The sequence below is a fragment of the Hydra viridissima genome, unplaced genomic scaffold, assembly GCF_058129835.1.
Source record: "Hydra viridissima isolate aposymbiotic clone 2 unplaced genomic scaffold, HvirCarnegie_v1 scaffold_7, whole genome shotgun sequence".
Classification (NCBI taxonomy): Eukaryota; Metazoa; Cnidaria; class Hydrozoa; order Anthoathecata; family Hydridae; genus Hydra; species Hydra viridissima.
This window is the reverse complement of record NW_028324306.1, coordinates 6295689-6321623: the sequence shown is the minus strand read 5'-3', so window position 1 is coordinate 6321623 and position 25935 is coordinate 6295689. Positions and strand designations below refer to the sequence as shown.

The following is a 25935-nucleotide window of genomic DNA, read 5'->3' as shown; positions in this document are numbered from 1 at the left end:
TTATTTGTGCATGTATTATATTTATTTAAATGTGTATCTACTATGTTCATTTAGCTATTGTGATATATCAAACATTTACAAATTTTTACATATTAACAATAAAGATGCCTATTACAAAAGAATACAGAATATGCATGCCCCTTTCAGTTGAAGAGGTATGAATTACAGTTAATTCTGTCAAAAAATTCCTTATGCTGTGTGCTAGTCTACCTATTTAGTTAAGTGTTGTTTATCTGCTATACATATATATAATACTTAAATTATGATAGTGTATAATCAAATACTAGGATTTTAAAATATCTTATAATTAAGCTGTAATTAGTTAATGATTATGTTCTGATGTATGTTTATTAGTATCAAGTTGGTCAGCTATATATGATAAACAAACACAGTCATGAACAAAGTGAAAAAGGAGAAGGAGTTGAAGTTTTAGTAAATGAAATAAGCAGCCATCCAAAGCATGGTGAAGGAAGGTACACTGAAAAACGAGTTCATTTAAACAGGTATAAAGCTATATAGGCTATTGTCCAAATATGTGACTGTAGATAGATTTTTCTTCAATTAAAATAAAAAATTATTTCCTCATTTGTTTTTTCAGGTAAAAGCGAAACATAAACACAAATAAAACACAATTAGCAATCACAAAAAGTTTATTAACCATTAAAAATATATTTTATTTTTATTGAGATTATCTGCATCTTGCACAGTTTTCATGTTCAATCTATTAATATTTGAGGCTCTTTTGGGCTATTCTCATGCTTCTAGTACATATTCCAATAACTGGTGGCTGCCTTGTGCTTAATGATCTTAATCTTTCTAGTCCAAATAATCCCACAATATAAGATTTATGAAAGACAAGTCAGGTGATTTAGGTAGTGAGACCTTTATTTTAAGTTTAACAATTTCATATTTGTAGAAGAGGAAGTTCTTGCATAGTTTGGATTGTGCTTTGGGTCATTATTTTGCTGGAGAATCATGTTCTGACTTACAATTTTTAGTTCAAATGAGCCAGTATTTTCTTCGAGAATATTCTTTTTTCCATATTTCATCAATTTTCACTAAGTCACTAACTGTGACTCCATAAAAACATCTTCAAACCTATAAATTTCCTCTTCCATTTTTCATAGTGTGTCATATGCTACATACTAACACATGTGGTCAACATGCCCAGATACTCTTTTTTTTTGTCCCAAACTGCAAAATTTTGAATTTATGGAAAACATTTTTTGTTCATGTTCCATGAAAATTGTTTTCCTTTTATGTAGTTGTAAAAGGAGTTTTTTTTTTTTTTACAGCGACACAATCTTTTAGTGGCAAGTAAGATTTAATGTTATCACTGATACTTTTTTCTTAAGTCTTACATTCACTTCCTGATGATTTCTTGTGCTTTATGTTGTTGATAATGCTTGCTGATGGTACCAATCAAGTGTCAAAAATAAACTTAAGTCAATCAACACATTTTCCATCTAATAGTTCACTGATTTTCTTCTTTCTAGTAATCAAAATACCTTCCCTTTTAAAGGAACTTCAGATTTTCTAACAACTCTGGGTTCTGTATGTCCTTGATTATATAATATGCATATTATGAGATGTTTTTTTAGTGCTTGTTTGTTTGCCTATGTGCATATTATAAGCTTTAACTTATTTCAAATGAAGAACTTCTAAATGAAATAAAGTATATTTACATGTAAATTTTTTTTTTTCTCTCTATGACAGATCTTTACTAAGCGATTGTCATAAGATAACTAACAGTATTAAAGAAAGTTAATAATGAAAATAACAGGTTTAATCAGTTGTTTATGAAGAAGCAATTAACAGGTGCAAGGATTTTTAAAATGATTTTTGAAATCTATTAAAGTTTGACTAATTTTTATATAGTTAAAATATAATTTAATATAAAGTTTTTATATGTAAATATAATATAATTTTTTTTTGGTACATTTTAAATAACAGGCCAATGTATTGAATTCTGAAAGCTTTACATTCTTATTCCTGTCATATTTTTGGTTTACAAACAAATATTCACAGTTGTCACAAATGATGCTATAAATTTTTGACTTTGGTTGAAAACAATCAGTCAACTTTGCAAAGCTTGCAGATTATCTGTTTTGTTATTTAACAATTAAACTGGTTAACAGACTGCTTACAATTTAATTCCCTAATCAATTAGTTTTGCTATAACCAGGTAACCTTGTGAAGCCAATTTCAGTTACAGTGAGTGGATGTGGTAAAAATTCATTTAAGTGTTTTAAATTTGTTTTCATTTTAACTTTAGTAAACTTCCATCTTGGATGCGATCATATGTGCCAAAGATATTTTATGTCACAGAAAAAGCTTGGAACTACTATCCTTATACAATTACTGAATATAGTGTATGTAGAAAAAATTCTTAGTCCTAACAATTAAATGATAAATTAATAAAATAGAATGAATAATGAAAATGTTAATTTTTGTTTTCTGGTAAATATATATATATATATATATATATATATATATATATATATATATATATATATATATATATATATATATGTATATGTATATATGTATATATATATATATGTGTACATATATATGTACATATATATATGCATATATGCATGAGTATATGTATACATGTATATATATTTATTCATGTATGTATGTTTATATATACATTTTTATATATATATATAAATATATATATAAATATACATATATGTATAAATATATATATGCATATATACATACATCTATATATATATATATACATATATACATATATATACATATATACATACATATACATACATACATACATACATCCATCCATCCATGCATGCATGCATGCATGCATGCATACATACATACTTATAATTACACTTATACTTATACTTTTATTTCTAATTATATTATATGAAGAACTTCTTTTTTTAAGTGTTCATTTTTGCCAAGATTCTCTATTGTTGTGAAGACTGGTTATAAAAATGACAATGGCTGTTCTGAAAATGTGACTTGTTTTTTAATTCTTTTTTTTTATAATCTGTATGTTAGATCACTATTGTAATTTATAAATAATACATACATGTATATATGTATACACATGCATAATATTTTTTACAAATTTGTTTTAAAAGTTTTGTTTTTAATAATTTGTAGCCATTTAAAAATTAGGTACATTTATGTAAGATAAAGTCTTCAGAATATAAAGTTCTGTTTAAAATTCAGTTACTAATTTTCACAGTTAAATTTAGGTTCTGTTCAGTAATTATGCTCCCATTTTGTTGTAAGAGTAGCAGTATGAAATATATATTTTGTTTTTTTTTTTACATTTAAGCTTGTAGTTTAGTCAGTTTGTAAGGTTTAAAATTGGTCTCAATTTTCGTTATAAAACTCAATCACCTGGCTGTTATTACAAGAATAAGATTAAAAAAGGAATTAGTATTGAATTTTAACTCTTCAGGCATCGTTAAAATGGCACATGAATTATTTTTTATCATTGTTAATCAATATCAGTATTATGGATGAGTTTTCCTTAAATTCATTTTAATTATGCAAATTTATGTTGTAGGTACTAGAGCTAGAAGGTGAAGAACTTAATTCAAGAGAAATTGTGCATATGGACATAGCTTTTGATAAGTTGCCTGAAAAGCATTATAAAGTGGAAGAGGTATTTTTTGTGTTTGCTGTCCATTAGTAAAGAAGAATAGGTATTTTTTGTTTTTGTAGTAATAATTTACAAGACATACACAAGTATATCATGAACTATTTAGCAAATCTTTTAGATTCCTTTTTTTTTAAAAAAAGCGGAGTTGCTGATAGGTTGATATGGGATTGTTTTACAGTATAAGGAATGATTTTTTTATGGTTTACTTTTATGGACCTCATTCAAATTTATATTTATTACAGGATTGTCGATACTTTAAATCTAAGAAAACTAACAGAGGTCCTCTTGCAGAAGGATGGAGGGTAAGATATTTTTGCTGCTCTCACAGTATGCTTTCAAAAACTGGTTTCATTAGAGGATTGCAAATTAGTTTTGTAAAGTAATTGTATTAATTTAGCTAAACTCAGAAAAATGACAACATTTTAAGGGTTGTTCTTTAGAGAATTTTTCAGAAAAAGTTTTTTAAGATTGTTGTGTATTTTAAATAGTAAACAGTTCATCAAGTACAATCAAAAGTTTACTCACTTAAAAAATTGTTATTAAAAGCTTCAGAGGTTGAATATGTTCTAATAATTCCTCAAACTCATTTTATAGCTGTATAATTTTTAAAAGTATTGTTATTCTCTAATCATCTACTTTGGTCTCTTTTGATCTCTTCTTTGGTAAGATCTGTTTAAAGATTAGGCAAGATAATTTTTTTGATATTAAAAGTTGGATAGAAGTTGAATTACAATCAACCAATAGGATAATTTTAAACAAGATATTTAAAAGTCTGGTATAGGTCACCAGTTTGCAATGCTTCATTAGATCACTTCAAATCACAATATTTATCGTTACCATCTCTTTATTTTCAAAAATTATGCTACATGAATCAATTTTTACAATGGTTGAGGTGAAGTTTTGCCTTGAAATGAGCATTTTAATGAATTCTAATTTTGAAATACCTACAATTGACTCTTCCTAAGAAATTCCAATAACCAAGGCAAGAGTGGCTTGTATCAAAAATGATTTAAATTTTTTAAGGCTATAAGCTGTAGCAGGTGTTTCATCAGTAACATCTTTTCCTTCCAAAATTTAAATAAAAATAAGAGTTGCCATATATTTTTGAAATTTTTTAGATGTGTTAACACTAGAATATTACAGTGGTTTGTAATATTTAGCAGTTAGTTTTCAATCTATGAATTTACATTAATTTTTTCTGTCATAAATATCAAAAACTGAAGCAACATTAGTTAAGAAACTTTGTAAACATACCAAACAAACCAATTAAGATGTTTTAGAAAGGGTCAACAAGTAATCATTTACATAAATTGAGAAAATTTCTAATTCATTAGAATTTCACCTCTCTAAAAAATATCTTTTAAAAAAAGATTGATTTATACAACTTAAATTAAACTCAAAATGGTTAAGTATTCCAAAGAATATAATAATTCTGAATTTCAAGTAACAGGAAATTATATTTCTGCAATTAATAGTAACTAACAAGAAAATTAAAAGGAAAAAAAATTTTTTAAAGTGCTGGCGTGTGTTTGCAGTGTTTCAGATTATGCAGTTTTGCCAAAATTTCCCAGTAAGTAAAAGGGGAAAAAAAAGTTAAATTCAAATCTTTCATAATAAGAAATCAGCTTAGAAAAACTGAATTAGTAAAATTAATAGTCACACAAAGATTTAAAGGTGGCTTGGACAAAAAATTGCTTAAAACTGTTTACAGTTTAATGAAAAACATGGCCAAATAATGGAAATCTTCTTTACAACATTTTAATCTGGCTTGTGATCATTTATGTAATGCATATGTATTGTATGCATATGTACAGTTGTAGTATTAACAACTCCACTATATATTTTTTTAGTTTTGTAAGACTTTAATATGAGAAATGTGTTGTTCTTTATTTATTTATTTTTTGTTCAAAAATTTATGATAACATAAATGAAAATTTAAAAAGTTAATATTTTATTTAGACATAGCAGATTTAAATCATTTAATATATATATATATGTATATATATGTATATATATGTATTTATATGTATTTATATGTATATGTATATATATATATATATATATATATATATATATATATATATATATATATATATATATATATATATATATATATATATATATAATGATTTTACATAATACATTTAAATTTCATTGTAGATGTGCACTACACCAATAATGTGCTCGTATAAACTTGTTACTGTTGAATTTAATGTTTGGGGATTGGCTTGGCGTGTGGAGAACTTTGTTCACCATGTATGTGTTGATATGAAAAACAGAAAGCTATTTTAATGTGAATCAAAATAAATTACCATTTCTCTCATTTTTCAGGCAATTAAAGACATTTTGCTTTTGGGACATAGACAAGCTTTTGCCTGGATAGATGATTGGTTTGGTAAGAGTAAAAGTTATTTGAAATTTTTTTGTTCTATACAAATAAATAAATTTGATATAAAAAAATTAAAAAAAAAATTTTTCAGACATGACGCTTGATGATGTTCGTCAATATGAAAAGTACATGCAAGAAGAAACAAACAAGAAAGTGGTTGGTGATAAGACCAGTGTATAAAAATAATGTTTTAACCACTTAAACAACATGATGAGAATGAAATGAAAAATATTTTTCGTAAGATTGAAGGCTTCAATTGCAAGTTTAGAAAAGAGCTGCTGTTATATAGTTAATGTTTTTTTCAAAATATATCTTACTAATCTTTGAATTGATGTATATGCTTCAGTAATTGAAGTATAACATTTATGCTTCTGTTGTTGAGACATAGCATCTGTCATACAGTTAGCATTTTTATCAAAATTTACTTTACAAACTTGGTGGATTGATGTATATGCTTCAGTCATCAAAATATGATAAATATTGATATTTGACCCTTCAATCATTAACACTAAATGGGATTGATAAATCAAACTTCAATCAAAAGTATAGAATTATATGATACTTTCATTTATTATATTACATAATTGACATAAAATCTTGATCATGTCTCATCTCATGATGGTTTAATTCATGATTTTCTCCATATTATTTTGATTTTTAATTTGTTGTATTTCAAAAATAAGAATGCAAATAAATAAGACATAGAAAGTAAGAATGCAAAGACATAGAAAGCAAGTATCACAATGCTTTTAGATGAGTATGTTAGTAAATTATATGAAATCATTTTTCAGCTCTTATTTGAATTTTTTAAATTATTTTTGATGGTTGATGGCCAATTTTAAATAGACAACTCAAATATGCATGACAATAAGTCACATGTTACTAGTTTATTTGCATGTATGTATTTGGCTCAATGTAAATACCTAGTTTGTATTTAAATAAGATTGTAATAGTTTTGATTATATTATGACAAATAATTATCCTATAGGTATTTTTTTCTTGCACTTTGTATTTCATATTTTAGATAATATAAAATATACTGGCCAGTTCTGACATGAGTTTGTTTCTTTGTTGTTTTTTTTTAATAAATGGGTGGTGAATTTGGTGTATTTCATGAAGTCTCTATCATTGAATTTTAAATGCAGTTTTTTCATTTTTAAGTATCTTACTTTTCCTAATGAATACATCACGAGTTGTATTACAGCAATGTATATCAGCACGCCTAATTGTGAAGCCTGCTACTGAAGAGCAACCTGCTGAGTATGTTGAGGTGAAATATTTATTTACTATCAGTTTTTTCTTCAAATTGTTTCGTATTTTGTTAATGATGCTGCTTGGTCTTCACTTACTTGCTATTAACTAAACTATGAGATTCTGATAAGTGTGTCCTTGCAATATTTTTATCTGAAAAGCTATTTATTATTTTTCTTATCTTTGTTGTGTCTAAGAAAGTTATTGCTATTGTTTTATAATTTTTGTAACTAGCTGTAAAACTAATTTTTTTGTTTAATTTTTAAGCTTTTTTTGTCTTATTTTGTTTTAAGTCTTGCTTTTATCAAGTTGAAAATGATAAATAGCATCTAAATAAAGTTTTAAAAAACATATCAAAATGACCTCCTCCTCCCCCCCCCCCCCCCCCCCCAAAAAAAATTATAAAGTTATTGCACTTTGCACCCAAGTTTTGCTACATTTTGAAAAAAGTAAATTTTGCTTTCATGTAATAATATTGAGCTTTTAATAACTTTTGTATAATATGAATTTTCCTCATGGCAACTGAAGAATAATGAAATCTGAAAATGTACAACAACTTGATGTCATTAAAATAGTAATAAACATTATGGTATGACAATTTTACAATTCATTTCTATATTTCAATGTTTTCAATAATTTTAGATTTCAAATGGAATGGTGATTTTTATTTGCTTTATGAAGGGTGCAAACTCAGATATAATTCCTAAGTTGAGTGAGTTAATTTTTCTATTCTTAAGTTAATTTGTAGATCCATAAGTATGATAACTAAGAGTCACAGGGTGTTGCAGCGATTTACAGACTAATTTTTAGCTAGGTTTTTTGATGTAAATAAAAAGTTTCAGAAACTTGTTTTTATTGATTAATGTTAAAAAACGTCTTAGATTCGAAAAAAAATGCAAATAAAAGAGATTTGAGTAAAAAGTTTTACAATACAAAAGAAATGAAGTTTTAAATCTGATTAACGAATATTCACCTGCAAGTGAAGTTGTTTGTATTTCTAAAACCACATTTTGCAAAGTGAAAATATGTGACAGTGCTGAGAGAGCAGTTACATCTTTCACCAGGATAATGCACCCTGTCATGTTCAGAAAAACCCTACAGAATATTAAGGACATTAGGCCTAATTTCTGACCTGATGACTTTTGGCCACCATCCAGCCTTGACCTGATCCCCTGCACTATAGTGTGTGGAGCATAGCTGAGAATAAAGCTTGCAAAAAGACCCACTCAAATGTCAAGTCACTAAAGTCATTTGTTATTCATGCTTGGAACTCAATGTCAAGGTACTATATAATCAGCACCTGCCAGTCTCAAAAAAAGGGCAGTGATCAAAAAAAAAAGAGATCCAATTAAATGTTAAGATAGGAAAAGCATGGAGGCTTACAGAATTTTTAAATATTTTTGATATCATGCCTCAAGTGTTTAACTAGAGCATAATTAAGTATATAAGTGCTTATAGGTCCGTCCATATTTTTGTCACATGATGTGGATAGCAGCCCTGGATTTGGGTTGTTAAATTAAGACTTTGTCTTCATAAGTCAAAGTTTTACCTTTTAAAAAAACAATCCTTTGTAAAAAATATTTTGCAATTCCAAAAGGTTTACTGCAACAGGTTTATCTATTTTCTTTTTCTTAACTTGTGTCTTCCTATATAAAAAACTAAAATGCTCAGTTAAGATTGTTTTTGCCAAAATGTTATTTGTTATACCACAATAAAGTAAAAATACAAACAAAATTAACAATAATTATCAATAATTATCATAATTATTGATATTAACTATTATTAAGACATTAATAATTATTAGACAATAATTAAAGACATTAACTAGCTAAATGGTTTTGCCCTTTTTTCTGTATGTATATTATTTGTTGTTCATAAAGTACACCGAAAGTATTTTTCGTACAGTTACAATGTATATTGGTAGTTTTTATTGTTTTTAATTTCACATAGTTTCTTTTTTGAAACCAATTTTATGTTATCTTTGGTATATTACTAACAACCTCTATTTTAAAATCAGAATTTTTTATTGCAATAGAGTAAAATTGTTTATGTCACATCCTAAAAGAAAACCTCTGTGTAGAAATCTTATTATAAATCACATGCAAATCTTATTTAAAAACATTTAAAAGCAAAAAGTGGGTTGTGTTTTTATCTTTAATATAAAAATGTATGGCTGAGGTGAGAGTTGAGAACAAACATTTAAAAAAAAAAAAAAAAAAGCAAGTGAATGTCAAGAAAATAAAAATTAGGCAATTTTATGTATAAATCTCCACTAGTAAATGTATGTTGATTTTACTAAAGATTCAAGTTTGTACATAAGTAATTTATGATCATTAAACACATACAAACTATCATCCTCCTTTAACTGAAGAAAAAAATGATGGGTTTTTGTTTTTATAATTTTTTCCTAACGTGTAATATTATTTATTTTTGATTAAAGAAAGCTTGTGCTTTCAATAAGATTTAAATGTTAGAACCCTAATAGTGTATAGTTTTAATAATGTCTGAACTTAAGAAGAAAAAACTTAAGAAGAAAAAACTTAAAAAGAAAAACTAAAAAAAGGTCTATTGTAAATTATCATTTACTTTTAAAAGAACAGGATACCATTTTAAATTATAGTAGTAGCCTTGTTTTTTATTCTCCAAATAGAAACAATTCTCATTTTCATGTGTCTTTTGAAATTAAAAGAAAAATAAAAAGCTATTACATACAAGTTTAAAAAAAGTCATAAGCTGTCAATCTTTTAATGCTAAAGAATTTTTTTGTTTTTTTGGCTGCTGTTGTTAGGGTAGGTCATATTCTTTTCAATTGATGGTTGAACTTCTAAGTTGTAATAAGATTGATATATCCATGATGTCTCTGCATACTCATGACTTTCAAAGAATTCAATGGAAAGAAAATGGTTTTGGTATCTTTTTTATACCAAATGGTACATATCTATATATAATAGTCAAGTTTATTTGAAACATAATCAGCCTCTTCATTGAGTCTTTTTCAGTAAATTGTTAAAATACATGTTATTAAAAAATTGCTGTATTTGAAAACAATAACTCCTTAACACTAAAAATAATGTTTCAAAGGTGAAACAATTCAAATTCAAATAATCAAATCCCCAGATATAATTTTAGTAATAGAAAATTGAAATGTTTTTTAATGTTATAACAAACACAATCCTTTATCAGAAATTCAAAGAAAAGTGAGGATAACATGCAAATGCACACACCTATCATAAAATACACACATGTGCAAACTGGTAGTAATTTAACATAGTATAAACAAAAACTTCCATTCTTAATATAAATTTTTCTCAGTAACAAATATTTGACAACAACAAAAGTTATATACTTGCAGTATTCTTGATAGAGAATGTCTCTGCAATCTGTCAATAAATGAAGCTTTCTTTTTTTAATGGCAATATAATGAAAAAAATACTTATAAACAATTGTTACAATTTTTTTTTTTTTCATAACCACTCATTAGATTTGCAAGCTTAAATTCACAAGGTTTTTCTGTGATTTCTATAATTTTTTTGATTCTCATTTTAAAATTATTAAGAAACCAATAATGGGCAAGGAAATGACCTGCCATTTTAACTTGTAGTATTAACAACTGCTAAACCTTGCGAGCTTCTGTTTGTCTATCTGATCCACTTTTAAACCTTGCGAGCTTCTGTTTGTCTATCTGATCCACTTTTAAACCTTGCGAGCTTCTGTTTGTCTATCTGATCCACTTTTAAACCTTGCGAGCTTCTGTTTGTCTATCTGGTCCACTTTTGTCTTTACATTTACATGTACTTCTTCAAGAGGGCAGAGTTTACATGATTGTTTCTTTTTCAATGAGTTTGTGTTTGATGTAATAATATCCAACAGATTGGAAAGTTTTATTTCAAGAATATTCTCAAATATTGCCTTTAGGTGATATGATTTATTTTTAATGTACAGTATTTTACACTTTTTTTAATTCAAAACTAAAGTTAGTTTATTTATTTGAGCACATTAATAAATTTTGTAATTTAAGTTATTATATTTCTTTTTTTTTGTGTGTGTTACTATTCTTTTTACACTTCTTTCTTTTTTTTTCTTTTCTCTTCTCAAAATTTTTTTTTCTATTTTTTTGGTAGGAAGGTAATGAGTTGAAATCCTTTGTATTTTTGAAAGATTTTGATTCTAGGCAATTTTTTAAGAAAGTGAATTAATAGTTGTGAAAAAGTACATTAAATTCCCTCCCCTTCCCCTCTTCTAACCTTCTCCCCATATTAAATCATGAATGTGTTAAAAATTTATCTTTAGGCAAATGTCTGTTAGAAGTGAAGTTAAGTTATTGCAAAAAGCGAGATAAACGAGTTTCAATCTTAGAACTACCTGGAGATATCCTTATAGTGCCTCAAGTAAGTTCTGTTAATTGTGCTATATTTCTTGTAATGTTGCTTTTATTGTAGAAGATGCAGAAGATAAATTTTATACTATGTTATGAAAATGGTAGCTATCTTTTAAGAAGATAAAGAAGATAAGTTTTATACTATGTTAAGAAAATGTTAAGAAAATGGTAGCTATCTTTTAAGAAGATACAGAAGATAAATTTTAAACTATGTTAAGAAAATGTCAAGAAATCTTTTAAGAGCATTTTTATTGTGTGAAACCTTTCTTAGTACACAAAATATAAATTTGTTGCTACTTTTGAAATACACACATACCATTACCTATACCAACATTTTTTTAATTGAAAATTATGAAAAATTTTTTTTCAAAAATGAAGAAATATTTTAATCATATTTAATGTTGATCAATGGAAATTACTTGAGTATATATTTTAATTCAACATTCTTTTATAAAATGTAACAAATCATTTCACTGTTTTTTCTACATTTTATGCTTAGTCTGGTTTTTATTATTGCAGTAAATTAATTGTATCAGGATGGAACATTTGATTAAACAAATATCTACAATTACCATTAATTTATCAATAATATTTTATATAACAATATAATTATAATTTGTGTAATTCTTTCTTTTTACATAAGAGTACTTTATGCTAAACTTCTATTTTGTCTTCATTTAACAAGAATTTATAAAACTATATATTGAATTTGATACAATTTTATTAATTGAAATAGGTAGTATATTTTCAAGCAACAGGGATGAATGCATGCCATAAACATAATTTTCTGTGATACATTCATGCAATAAGCGTGAATTACATCATAGATAGTTATGACAGAAATATTTGTATGATAAAACAGTCAAAAAGAAGACCAAAAATGATTAATTTTAATACATTTTTAAATCTAATTTTTGCAGCAGTGAAACTTATTTAAAAATGGCAGGAACTAATCTTAGAGAAAAAAAATAGTTCTATAGATATTATTTTTTTTTTGTAAAGATAACTTAAATGCCACAACCCTTGGTTCCTCCATTCCCTTTAATAATGTAGAAGGTGGTTTAGTACTTTGAATTTAGAAAGCCCATTTTTTAAATAAAATATTTTAAAATTAAACCTAATTTACTTAATCTATTTTTTATAAAACAGAGTTGATAAATAGTAGAAATCTTCTTGGCTTCACTTTTTTTCTCCAGCCATTGGGATCAAAGTTTGAAAGTTTGAGCAAGTCGCTCATCCATGATGCTGAAATTTCCATCTTTTGACCATAACATTAAACTCTTAATCTTAGTTTTAAAAATTAGATATTGGTAAGAATTCTTGAAAAATGCAATATCCTTTAATATTCAATAAAAATTTAAAAAAGTTTATTCACCTGTTTACTTACTTTGATTGGAAAAGTAAGAAAAGGATAAGATGATATTTAATCAACATTTTAGTACTTTTGCAATTTCAGGACTTGACTTTTAGGTGAAACATCGAATGCGATTTTAGTTGTTAGACAAAGTTTGCTTTTGCTTGAAGATGTAAAATTCCTGTAATGCTAATCATATTTTAAAAAAAAAAAAGTTTCTATTTAATGTCTTCTGTTTTAAAATGGACATAAAACATAACCCAAACTTTAAATCTTGTCATTAAACGCACAGTTAAATTAACTATTATGATGATCAAATCAACTTTTACTTAACTAAATAAAAAATGTTTTCTTTAAGAAAGATTTTTAGAACTTCTTGGTGAGGTGGTAAGGAAACTGGTTGCAGTTAATGGCCAAAGTTTCAAATTGTAAGTAGTGTTCTGGTTAGAAGAGGGTTTAAATCTTTTAGTTACACTTTGGTAAAAAGTCCACAGAAGGATCAATTTTTGATAGGGTATGGTAAAACCATTATTGAGCAAAGGAATTCAAAAGATTCAAGAAGAAAGAGGTTCCTTTTCTATTAGTTTTGACGAATCCGCTTCAACCAGAAACCGTTGTTACATGAATCTGAACTTACATGGTTTAAATGGTTTCCAATCTCTTGGAATGATTCGTGTACATGGAAGCATGAACACTAAAAAAGCCATTAAATTCAAGTTGGATTTGGACGATTACATAACGGCAACAGTCACTGAGGTGCGAGTGTAATCATGAAATTTGAAAAGAGACTAGCCCCATTCACATTGCCTGCACATGCAATCCATTTTGTGTTTGTGATATGCTTTATAAACCTCATAAAATGAATGATAATATAATTGATGATTCAACTGAAGAGGAAGATGATTATGATGAAATAGAAGAGGAATGTGATGAATCAAACAGCGAGTCCAACCTGGTTTCAGATATTGGTGTAATTGTTACTAAGATTTGTAGTATTGTTAAAGACTTCAGAGTGTCCCCAATCAAGAATGATAATCTTTCAACCACAAAATATCATAGTGCTTCGGTAAGTTCGCAAGTAAGTTAAGTAGCAACGATCCATCCTGAGAGAATTAGATGTTTCTGATGAAGAATTGGAGAAGAAAAGAAGTATGAAATTCTCTTGCTCCCATTGAGATAACTGTAGAATACTCATGCTGATCTTTTGCTTGTAGAAAAAGTTACTGAATTTGACATAAATGAGCCTTGCTCTCCGGAAAAATTTTATTGTTCGAATTCAAGAACAAAACCCCAATCTTGTACGACCTTGTACACCGATTATTTAAAATCTCCGAAATTTGTAACCAACATTTTCGTGGTATTGTTCTACTGTTTATTTCATGCTGTATATTGTTATGTTGTGTATTTCATGCTGTATATTGTTATGTTGTTTTAGGCGACATTAGGTGGAAAAGTGAAAGGAAAAGTTGTACAGTTAGCTTTTATTTTTTACTTTACATTAGTTAATATTTACTAATATATTTTGATGACAGAAATTTGAGAATAACGATTCTTTGAAATTTTTATTCAACCGTAAAATTGTAAAACATTTTTAGATATAACAACATTTTTAGATATCATAACAACATTGATAAAGAAGATGGTGAAGTTCTTTATAACACATTTGTTCATCATGTACAAGTATAATAGTTAGAAATCATTAAAAAAAAATTTTCCGAACTTTTTGTTTTATTGTTTTTATTTGTTATTGTTATGCGTCACCTTGTGTTATTACTGAAGTTTATATTACTAATTCTTGTAGCAGTTGTTTGAAGAGAACAGAAGACAATTGCCAAATGAATGCAGCGTGAAAAATGGTAAATGGTTTTTTCCATATCTTAATTCTCTTCTTTTAGATTTTTCTTCTTGTTGTTTTAACTTATGCTATTATTGAATAGGCACTTACGGAAACCTTCAAGTCCTTAGCATGGAAACTAATGGCCCTTACACTCACATAATAGACATGTAACTTGTTATGTTATCCCGACAGTGTTATTAAATACAAAGTTGCTTAGTTGCTTAGTTGCTTACAAAGCTCAGTATTGGTTGTTTGGGCATTTAAGTATTCTTAAGCATAAATTGTTAACTAGATGGGATAGTCAAGATTGAACAAATCCAAGGGAGGTGAGCGCACTTAAAGATGTTCGCAATTTATTGAGCACTGTCAGGTTTTTAAGCCTAACCCTAACCCTGTGTGTCTAATCTACGTGACAACAGGTGTGATAAATTTATGGTTTGATTTTAGAGTTGATTTTAAAAAATGTTTTGCAATTATCGAGGCAATATCAAAAGTTGTTAAAATAGTGGGCGGTGACATATCAAACCTAACCATTCCAACAACAAAGTTAAAAAAATAATTCATAACGAACTGTTTAACATTTATATATATATATATATATAAATGTTAAACAGTTCGTGTGTATATATATATATATATATATATACTTGTTATTGACAAAACAGCAAATACTATCTGCTGTTTTGTCTATAACAAATAATTTAAGAAAGTTAAAGAAGTCACTAAGCTTTTTATTTGTCTGCAGTTTTGTCTATAATAGAAAATTTAAGAAAGTGTTACGTGCCGTCTATAAATCACAATTCATTAAATTCCTCAATTCACACAGATTATACATTATACCATTAGTAATGTAATTCATTAAATTCACATAAAACGTTTAAAATAAAATTTTGAGAAGGAAAAAAAATAAAAAAAAAAAGCAGGACAAAAGATAGGGAAAAAAGAAAAATATAATAGGAAAGATAAAAGCGAAGTTATCAAGTTTATTTGTTTATTTGTCAATTTAAGAGGGACAGAGACACATAGAGAGAGGGACAGAGACACAGAGAGAGACAGAGACTTATAACCAATTTCAGGATTGTTAATGATGAGTGTTCTCCAGGCCCTTTTCGATTCCGTCTTAAGTCGTTCAAATAGCACTTGTTTGTTTTAATTAACCAAAGTAGACTTTTCTAAACTTCCACACGAGAGACAGCACAGCTAAATTTATTAATTAATAAATGAGCTGAAATCAAATATTTGAAAGCTTTTCTATTTCACTGCGATAGATCAGGCTTCACCATTGACCTGAAAACAGAAGCTGTAATTAGTAAAAAAAGGCGCTGTAAGAGCACCCCAAATTTTTAATGACTGCTCATACTACTAATTAATAAAGGCTAGATGGAATCCTTTCTGTTTTTTGGTATGATTTAAAATCATTTTTTCGGAGAACACAAACCATCTTGCAACGAATGTGCAGCCATTAAATATCAGGACTCGTGTGCGAGCCGTACATCGTGTCCTCACAGTTGATGGCCACACCTCACATATTTGTTCCCTATTTATGAAGTTGGCTAAAAAGAGCAATATTATACTGCTACGCCTGCAATCTCATTTTACACATCTTCAACTCGAGACACATCAGTTTTCCGGCCATGTATGAGATACATGAGTTTCCCAGGATAGATTTTCTCTAAATGAGCAAATCCATCCTGCGATGAAAATGGGTTGATGAAAAATACCCCCTGGAAAACCGAAACCCTTTGAATTGCCTGCCTGCTAGGGTAACCATAACCTGTAACTTTATTGACTTTTCTCTTTTTTACAATCATCGTTGTTGTTGTGAAGTTTATGACTTAGCAGCAACAGCAACTTTTTTACAGAATTTAAATTATTTGTTGATAAGTTCAAAATGTTTCTGAGAACCCGATGACTTCGCATGAACATACAAACACGTAGGGTTTAAGCTTTCCTACGTGATTTAAATGTTGTGGCCATTTATGAAACAATACTTTTAAAAGCTTTTTATTATTGAACTCTGTTGTGAGTTATAGAAAAAAAGCAAACAGTTTGGGATTGCGATTTGGTTTTAAAGTTTTTCATTTTTCAAATGCTGGTTTCGTATTTTGTAAAAAAATTCAAGAATTTAAAGAGAAATGTTTTCTGTGTTTTTATTCAAAAAATGTTCTTATAACGGTTTATTAAGCCACGAAAGTTGTTTTAAATTCCGATCAATATAAGTAAAGGAGGATGTCAATAAGGTCTTCACCCGAAAAGGATCATCTCTAATACGTCAGAATTGAATTTCACAAGACGCCTCTTTGCTTTGATAAGAAGCGTTGAAAGCGTTCAAAAAGAGTGAGCATCAGAAAAGTTTATATATATATAATGGTCAAATTCTTTTTGATGAAAATAATAGACAAATCCTTTGGCTTCTGTTGTTAGGATTAAATGCAGTCAAATGACAAGAAACTTTATGAATTATTTTTAATGCCTCTAAGTTTACTGTATTCAGGACAAGGCAGAAAACGAAATAAATCTTTTGCCAAACTGAAATATTATAGAATTGCAGTAGGTTAGTTCTGTTTTAACAAAAAAAAAAATTTTTTTACTACTTATCTTACTATGAAATCTTGATGTTGATGTTTGGGGTTGATTGTCCTTTTTCGATCGAGATGAAGACAGAAAAAATCGTACTGTTGGCAAAAGCATTGATAATGAAGTTGGACTTGAAGAAAATGTATTGAATACTCAATAGCCTAATGAAATTTGATAAATGATACGGAATTATATTTTGTCAATTATGTCAATGTTTACTTGTTAATAAATAAATATTCTACATTCATCTTGATTATATTCCATATACATATATGAGGCACAATGACTTAAGAAAAGGAATGATTGTCTATTGTCCCTTTTTTTTAATGAGCTATCAACTGTTAACTATATATTTTCTGTATCGTAGTATAATTTCAAAATATGTTTTAAATTAAATAAATTTAGTGAGTTTTTGTAAGTTTAAATCGTCATGTTTAAACAACAACAAGAAAAGAATGCAGCTCGAGCAAACCTTATGAAACCTTATGAACCTTATGAACCTTATGAACCTTATGAACCTTATGAACCTTATGAAACCTTATGAACCTTATGAACCTTATGAACCTTATGAAACCTTATGAACCTTATGAACCTTATGAACCTTATGAACCTTATGAACCTTATGAACCTTATGAACCTTATGAACCTTATGAACCTTATGAACCTTATGAAACCTTATGAACCTTATGAACCTTATGAACCTTATGAAACCTTATGAACCTTATGAACCTTATGAACCTTATGAAACCTTATGAACCTTATGAACCTTATGAACCTTATGAACCTTATGAACCTTATGAACCTTATGAACCTTATGAAAATAAATTAGGAAGCATTCGAAAGAACCGGAAACGTCTAAGAGAAGGTGTAAAATAAAATCACAAGACTTGCTAAAAAATGAAAGTTTATTTTGCACCAGCAGTTTTGGAAATATTAGTGTATGTAAAATGATTAATAATTCTCACAGTATCAATTAAACAGATAATCTTAATAATAATTTTAGAGTATTTGATAGATGAGCGAAATTATAGATTTAAATTCTACAGTCGATGTGAAAAAGAAACTATTAATCCTAAGTGACGAGCGAATGTTAAATTTACTGATGGTTTTTTCTGTCAACTGAGTTCATCAGATCAGAATGTAGCTTTGATGCGAAACGTATAAAAACATACAGTTTTTATACGTTTTTCCCCAAGCGAATATAAATAAAAGTAAGAATTTAAAAAAATAAGAATTTGCTTACTTTGGAAATAAATTTTATATATTTATGTCGATTTTTATAAGAAAATGTAAAAACTCAACATTGAACCAATATCTTAAATATGGCAGTTTGTATTGGTTCCATATGAATATTCCTCCTACTCAAGCCAACATTTCGGCAATATTGGTCTGATATTACAATACTAGAGCAATATTTATCCAATATAAAAAGTGAACTTGTACCAGTATTGTTCTATCTTATTGGTCCAATATATATGTCAAATATTGAACTAATATTGCCAAATGTTTATATTTTATATCAATCCAGTATTGCGCCGATATTATTTGCTACTCGCGTTATATTATTAATTTGATGTTCGATGATAAAAATTTTATTCAAGCACATTTTAAACTGTTAGGAAAGAATCCCCTTTGTGCAAAAGTTGAGACATGGTTTGGTTAGAATGGTTACTTATACATTTTTTAAAGCGAAGACTTTTTTTTTGACATTACAAATTTACTTCGTTTTTTTAATTATGAAAAATATTTATTTAAAATAAAGCCAAACACCGTGTATATGCAGAAAAGTTTAACATATACTGTAAGGTTACAGGAATAATTAAGAAAATAGTTTCATGACAAACGCACTTGCTTTCATTTTAAGGGGTAGGTGACAACCCAGCTGCTACACAAGCTGCCATGCATGCTCCTTGCGCAACGTTACAGGCAAGAATTGCTGCAGGAACCGCAACACCACCAGTTGACACTCCTGCAACTCCGCCTGCAGCTGATACACATGCCACCCACACGGCATTGCAACCTGATTGGCATACCGCGTATCCAAGTAATCCAGATTCAGTAGAGGAAAAGGAGGTCAGAAATACGAACATAGTTAGAAGAAACAATCCCATGATGTCTGAAATAAAAAATCCAACATTTTATTTGATATTTCAATGGAGGATGTTGCTATTTAGTTGTTGCACTTTTCTATGTATATAGGAATTAGTGTGTAACCTAGAAAAAAGTTTAACACATTTAAAGTTAAGTTCTCATATTTTACTTTTTGTTATAAAAAAGTTATTGTTTTCGAGAGTTTAGTTTTATAACTGAAGCTAACTTTTTTTTGTGTGTGTATGTGTAGCTTTACTTGTTCGTTTTGTGAGGAAGCTAATTCTAATCGGAAATATAGAGAAGATGCCATTTGTAACAATCTGATCACCCAAAATCGATCATAAATTTTACACAATAACAAACTAAAATAAAAATCCCTACGCCCAACACAAGGAATCCAATATAAAATGTCAAAGCGTGTAAAAATGAAAGAGGGGAGGCAAATATTAAAGTTAAACGAAGCCATGTTAGTACGACCCAGAATATTTACTTCGCTGAAAGCTTAAATAAATATAGCCAAATAAGAATTAAGAAATAGCCAAAGGCTTCAGTAAGTGATTTAAAAAAAAAAAAAAAAAAAAAAAAACATTTGAAAACTTTATTTGACGTAGTAAAAACGTATTTAAAATATATTTATATTTAAGTTTTTTATAAAATTTCTATAAAAAAATTTTTTATTTAGTTGTTGCGTACATAGCTGGCCTTAAACATTAAAATGCTAAAGAAATCCACATAACAAAAAGAAAAACTGTATTGGATTTCTTGTTGCAATAGAAAGCACAAAGCAAAAATGCACTTTAAAAGATTTATACATTCAATGCCGGCCAAAAGTTTCCGGACACTTGGATTTTGTCTAATTTTTTAATTAAAACTCCCATAATTATTTCAAAAAAATTCAAATATCATATTTATTTTATGAAAGATACATATAGTTTCTATTTAAGAAAAGAAAAAAAAGACGAAAAATGAAATAAAAAAAAAAATTAACAACACTATTATTATTAAACTGTCTTTTCGTCAAAAAATAACCCACGAGTTTCTATCACTTTTTTTGCGATCCGTGGCATCCTATTAATTAATTAATTTATTATTTCGGGTGTAATTGATAACCAGGATTCTTCTAATATCTGCTACAGGTGCTCTTTGGATGTTGGGCATTTTTGTCTGACCTTTCTGTCCAATTTTTCCCACAGTAACTCTATTGGGTTCAAATCTGGTGATTGGGCCGGCCATGTCATGTTTTTTAGGACACCATTATCCTCTTGTTCCTTTATATAGTTTTTACATAATTTTGAGGTGAGTTTAGGGTCATTGTCCTGCATAAAAACAAAACCACGACCAATAGTTGTTAAGCCAGAAGGTATAGCATTGTTTTCTAGAATTGTTTTATATTGTTCTTTTTTCATAATACCCTCAATTTTAACTAGGTCACCTACACCAGCTGGAGAAAAACATCCCCATACCATAACTGACCCACCACCATGCTTGATTGTCGGCACTAAACACTCTGGGATCATTTTTTCTTTTGTTGTTCTTCTGATGTAAATTCTACGTCTTTGCTCAAGCAATTCAAGTTTGGACTCGTCGGTCCATAGTACTTTTCCCCAATCTTCTTCTGTCCAATTTTGGTGGTCTATAGCCCATTGTAACCTTTTCTTTTTATTTCTAAACCGTAGCAACGGTTTTCTGACCGCTATACGGCCAGAAAACCCTGCTTGTCTAAGACGTCGTTTCGTAGTGGTTAATGAAATGGATTTTGAATGTCTTCGATTTCTTTTACTCATCAATATTATACTATTATCTTCTGCTTTTGTTGTCTTCGGTGGTCTACCAGATCTTTTTTTGTCTTCAAAAATGCCTGTTTCTTTCCATCGTTTGATGGTATCTTGTACAGTACTTCTGGCAACTTTTAATTTTTTGCAAATTTTGTAAAATGAATATTTTTCTTTATGTAATGTAATTATTTCAGAACGTTTTGCAACATTTAAAGAAGGTTTTTTACCCATATTTTTGATTAAATAGTCGAATTATAAAATTTTTTTGAAGATATTTTAATGCACCCGTCATTAATACCAAATGAAAACTAAACAAAACTAAATATTCTTAATCATTTTAGTCGGCTATCATTACATTATAAATATTTACTTCATGTTTCAACAAATAAATAACTTTAACAAGACCAAACTCTTAAGAGTAATGTAACGCTATATATCAAGTTAAAATAAGCAATTAAAAAAACAAACTTATTTATGTAAGTTTGAGGTCAGTTTTACCCAATTACTGACCTCAAACTTACATAAACACTTAAAACTAATAAGTTTAAGTATTGTAAGTTAATATTATTGATTAATTTAACGATACAAGATAGATTTTAGCTTTTTATATAAAAATATCAAGTGTCCGGAAACTTTTGGTCTGCAGTGTATGTATGTATAAATCCTTTAAAGTGCATTTTCGCTTTGTTTTTGTTTTGAACTATTGGATATGAAGCAATTAAACGATCAGTATGTAATATGATTTAATTAAAAGAAGAACGCGTGAAAAGTTTTTTAATTTAAAGTTCGCTTAAAGATTGATTTCAGAATAGTAAATTGAATCAATCATGTCACGTGATTTAAATCAAAATTACCAAAATGTAGTAATTGAAAATTTATTTAACCACAAACGATTAAAACACCAATATAATCAGGAAATTGTCATGATCCCATACTAAATAAAAAACAAGTCTTCTAAACTAAAAAAAACCTAATGAAAGTTTCGGTTCATTATGGTAGTGCACAGTGGGTCAGGTGGTGGACAAAAGTAAAAAAAAAAAACATCCTCAAAAATGACATCATTGTATACCATTTTATAGCTTAAACATCCAGCTTTTGTAAAATGTATATATTTTTGTATAATTATCATGCCGTTTGCATTTGAAGCTGTTGATAAAAAAGTTTTTTCTAATTTTTTTTTTCAAAACATTTTTTCAAATTTGATATTTTTTGTGTCACTAATAAGCATAAAATAATTAATAATTTTTAAACCTCTCTATTTACTGCATAATTCAAGTATTGCCTTTCAAATGAGCTATTGCAACACTATTTTGCACTTAAGTTATGTCAAATAAATTGATTTCAAATGATGGCGTATTTAAAGTACTTTTTTAAGTCAAAATTTCACTCATAAATTCGAATACTTTTCCGGTCCAAGATGGTCCAGTAATTTGAGACATGAACTATGTTGTCCAATATGTACATTATCAATATAAATTTGATTTATTGTCCGCAGATGTCTGCATGGTCTTGGTTAATGATTTTTACAAGTTAAATGATGTTTCCCTTTTTATGTGGCTAAAACATTATATGCGTTTTATTGAAAATGGTTATGTAATAATTGGGTCTTAGTGAGACTAGTTTAGTGTTAAAGACTTATTTCAATAATTATGCATCTTAAAATACCCATTTATAATATTTTGTAAATGTGTAAATGTCATTTATATTTTTAGATAAAGCATGAAATATATTGATATTTATTCATATGTAATACAAGAAAACTTGAAGTTAGCTGATCCTAATATTTTGGATACAGTTGTAAATGGCATGAATTTAACTGCAAATAATAAATTATCTACTTTCATGAAGCATCTTCGACAAAGGTGGCATATATGCTAAAGCTCTAAAGTTCGTTTTGAAGAGAACAGCAAGAACTAAGAGAAGGATAAGGTTTCTGTTAAATTAAAAAAGAAAAAAATACAAGGACAAATAAAAGAACAACTTGGAGTTGTTATTGATGTCCCTAAGTCGAGTGGTTCAGGTACATCGAATGATGGAAATACTGGGAGAAAGTTTTTTGAGAATGCTCAAATAGAATCCAGCATTTCTGGATTGATTATGTTGTTACATTTACATTTGTTGTTCTGGATTACATTTGTTGTTATCCTCAAGATTGCAAATTGATCCAGATGCTTTCCAAGTGTATTGTGTAAGTGTTGCAAATAGATATGTAGAATTCTATTCATGGTATTATATGCCACAAAATTTACATTGTATTTTATCACATGGAGATGAGTTTGTATGAGAATTTTAATTACCTATTGGATCATGCAACAACGATTTTAAGAAATTTCAAGAGTATTTTTCACGCAAATGTTCCGGAAAAAAAACTAACATGGATGTTTTAAGAAGGCTTCTTTGTTCCTCAGATCCACTTATCAGTAGTTATAGAAAAAAAACTTCAACCAAAAAGAAATCATTTGATCCAGAAGTGATTCAACTTTTAAAACCACCTTTATTTTCTGTTTTATCATAATCAATACCCTCTTGAATATTTAAGAAAATGGGTTTTTGAGAAAAATGTAAAAAAAAAATTTTTAACCACAACTTATATTAATATATACACAAAAAGGTTTAAGTATTTATAATAATAATAATAATAGTAATGATAACAATGATAATTATAACAATGATAATAATAATAATAATAGTAATAATGATAATAATGATAATAATGATAAAAATAATAATAATAATAATAATAATAATAATAATATTAATAATAATAATATTAATAATAATAACAACAATAATAATGATAATTATATATATATATATATATATATATATATATATATATATATATATATATATATATATAAATCGAACGAAATTATTTATATACATTTTATATTAATATTCTCTCTTTTTATCTCTCTTACACCATATATGATACCATTAAGCATATATTTATGAGTATTATAAGTTTAATTTGTGTTTAAATAACAACTTTTTCTTCGTTATCTTTGAAAATCGATATCTCTATTTCGTAAACTTTCCTTTTTTTTTTTGTTTTTAAAAAATACTTAAATGTAGACCGAAGTATTATATAAAAGAATATTTACTTGAGTTAGCAAATTTAAGTTTTATTTGGTTTCGTAAAAATAAACCAGATTTATTCTGGTGTGGCAAGGATAATAGTTAAAAAAAGGTTTAAACTGAACACCGTTTTAAAAGCGAGTGTTATTAAAACTCGGTTTAGTTGGTGTGAATGGGGTATTAGTTAGGAACATAAATCCTCAGCTTTTAGCCCTTACAAAGCAAGCTTATATATACATAGCAAGCTTATAGAATTTAATATTTTGTTTAGTGAATAGACCGAAATTACAGATTGCATACAAAAAATGACAATTTTTTGAAATAGGTTTTGTACCGACATAATCCTATTTCAGACAATCGAAGCCAAACACGAAGGAAAAGAGCAACACAGTTTAAAAGAATCAGGATATGTCAAACGTAAGCCAGGATAATGGAGAAAGTCTTTAGTTGTCTAACTCAGGTTAATCAGTGCCATCATAAACCGGATTGATAAGTATCCCATCAGGTAAGAAGGGTTTTAAAAGACTACAATGTCTTGTCTGCAATGTACATATTGCAAAGGGCTTTTATCTTACATTTTTTAAAAAAGTTACATTTTTAAAAAAATTTCGTTGGATTGATAATTATAAGAATAAATATTCAGGATATTTAAAAAACGGTTGTTTTGCGCGACAAAATCAAAAACACGCTGAATCTTCTACTTACAAGTAGCTGTCCCACGTTACCCCTGCAGCAGACATGTTAATAAGTTGGTTTTAGTTAGAATCCCGTCTATAATCTTAAAAAAACAACCCATCTTTTCATGCACTGACAACGGTTTTATGCAGATTCCTCCAAGAACTTAAAACAGACAAAAAATATAATGCTATCTTCCATTTTGAATAAAAAATGGCCTTTCTGAAAGCTTCATATTCGTCTATGTTTCTGTACAAAAAGTAAGTTCTATTAAATTTGACAGTTTATAAATTAGACCTACATTACACCAAAATACATTCCAAGTTCGATTCTTGTATTTAGACCTAAATATATTTTTATATACTGCATGAAATTTTTAATATTTATTAAATTATTGTTAACTTTGAAAAATGTAAAATACTTGTTTTTAGTAAAATTAGGTTTGTTCACTTTTTTTCTTCTTCTAATAATTACTTAGGTTCCAACTAAAAAGATATTTTACTAAATAAAATGATTTATTGTTTATGTTATATTGGATGTCATAAAGATAAGTCTAACTACAAAGTACATTAATAATATATAATAGTATTAACAAATAATATATATTCTCTTAGATATTCATTAAAGATTGTTCGAAATGCAAATAGTGGTTCTTAGAATAGGATAGGATGATCTAAAATATTAATTATATATATTAATCAAAAGTATACCTTTTTAGAGCTAGAAACGTCTTATATACCTTTTAATCGAGCGAGAAACGTTTTGTTTACCTTTTTATCCAGCGAGAAACGTTTTTTAATTGCTTTGCCAAACTCATTGGTATTTTTACGACAATTGGCTATTGAAATTCTAAAAAGTTTTTCTCTGAAAAAAACGTTTCCGAG

At 27.6% G+C, this 25935-nt stretch overlaps 3 protein-coding genes across 3 annotated transcripts; 2 read left to right on the top strand and 1 right to left on the bottom strand.

Annotated features, from left to right (window-relative positions):
- Positions 1–49: 49 nt before the first annotated feature.
- Positions 50–7088, top strand: LOC145184482 (cytoplasmic phosphatidylinositol transfer protein 1-like). The gene is made up of 9 exons (XM_090093949.1): positions 50–155; positions 355–503; positions 2276–2372; positions 2918–2989; positions 3551–3649; positions 3889–3948; positions 5807–5902; positions 5978–6041; positions 6127–7088. The coding sequence occupies exons 1-9, from the start codon at positions 105–107 to the stop codon at positions 6213–6215; spliced, it is 777 nt and encodes a 258-aa protein (XP_089950075.1). The 5' UTR covers positions 50–104; the 3' UTR covers positions 6216–7088.
- A 67-nt stretch (positions 7089–7155) lies between these two features.
- Positions 7156–15091, top strand: LOC145184483 (D-aminoacyl-tRNA deacylase 2-like). Its single transcript, XM_090093951.1, has 7 exons — positions 7156–7305; positions 7929–7998; positions 11577–11674; positions 14454–14491; positions 14632–14698; positions 14820–14874; positions 14956–15091. Exons 1-7 carry the CDS (start codon positions 7213–7215, stop codon positions 15024–15026), a joined length of 492 nt encoding a protein of 163 aa, XP_089950077.1. The 5' UTR covers positions 7156–7212; the 3' UTR covers positions 15027–15091.
- Positions 15092–19148: 4057 nt separating this feature from the next.
- On the bottom strand, positions 19149–25935 carry LOC149885868 (uncharacterized). Its single transcript, XM_090094466.1, has 2 exons — positions 25791–25935; positions 19149–19548 (listed from the first exon to the last, which is right to left on the bottom strand). Exon 2 carries the CDS (start codon positions 19541–19543, stop codon positions 19292–19294), a length of 252 nt encoding a protein of 83 aa, XP_089950592.1. The 5' UTR covers positions 19544–19548; positions 25791–25935; the 3' UTR covers positions 19149–19291.

What these genes read in the sequence shown, in the direction of transcription:
- LOC145184482 (XM_090093949.1), top strand. Translation starts at nt 105, where the DNA reads ATGCCTATTACAAAAGAATACAGAATATGCATGCCCCTTTCAGTTGAA. An exon ending in ACAATGGCTGTTCTGAAAAT is followed by an intron (nt 2,990 to 3,550) that starts GTGACTTGTTTT and finishes TTTATGTTGTAG; the next exon opens with GTACTAGAGCTAGAAGGTGA. An exon ending in TGGAGAACTTTGTTCACCAT is followed by an intron (nt 5,903 to 5,977) that starts GTATGTGTTGAT and finishes CTCATTTTTCAG; the next exon opens with GCAATTAAAGACATTTTGCT.
- LOC145184483 (XM_090093951.1), top strand. Translation starts at nt 7,213, where the DNA reads ATGAATACATCACGAGTTGTATTACAGCAATGTATATCAGCACGCCTA. An exon ending in GTGAAAGGAAAAGTTGTACA is followed by an intron (nt 14,492 to 14,631) that starts GTTAGCTTTTAT and finishes CAACATTTTTAG; the next exon opens with ATATCATAACAACATTGATA. An exon ending in TGAATGCAGCGTGAAAAATG is followed by an intron (nt 14,875 to 14,955) that starts GTAAATGGTTTT and finishes ATTATTGAATAG; the next exon opens with GCACTTACGGAAACCTTCAA.
- LOC149885868 (XM_090094466.1), bottom strand. Translation starts at nt 19,543, where the DNA reads ATGGGATTGTTTCTTCTAACTATGTTCGTATTTCTGACCTCCTTTTCC.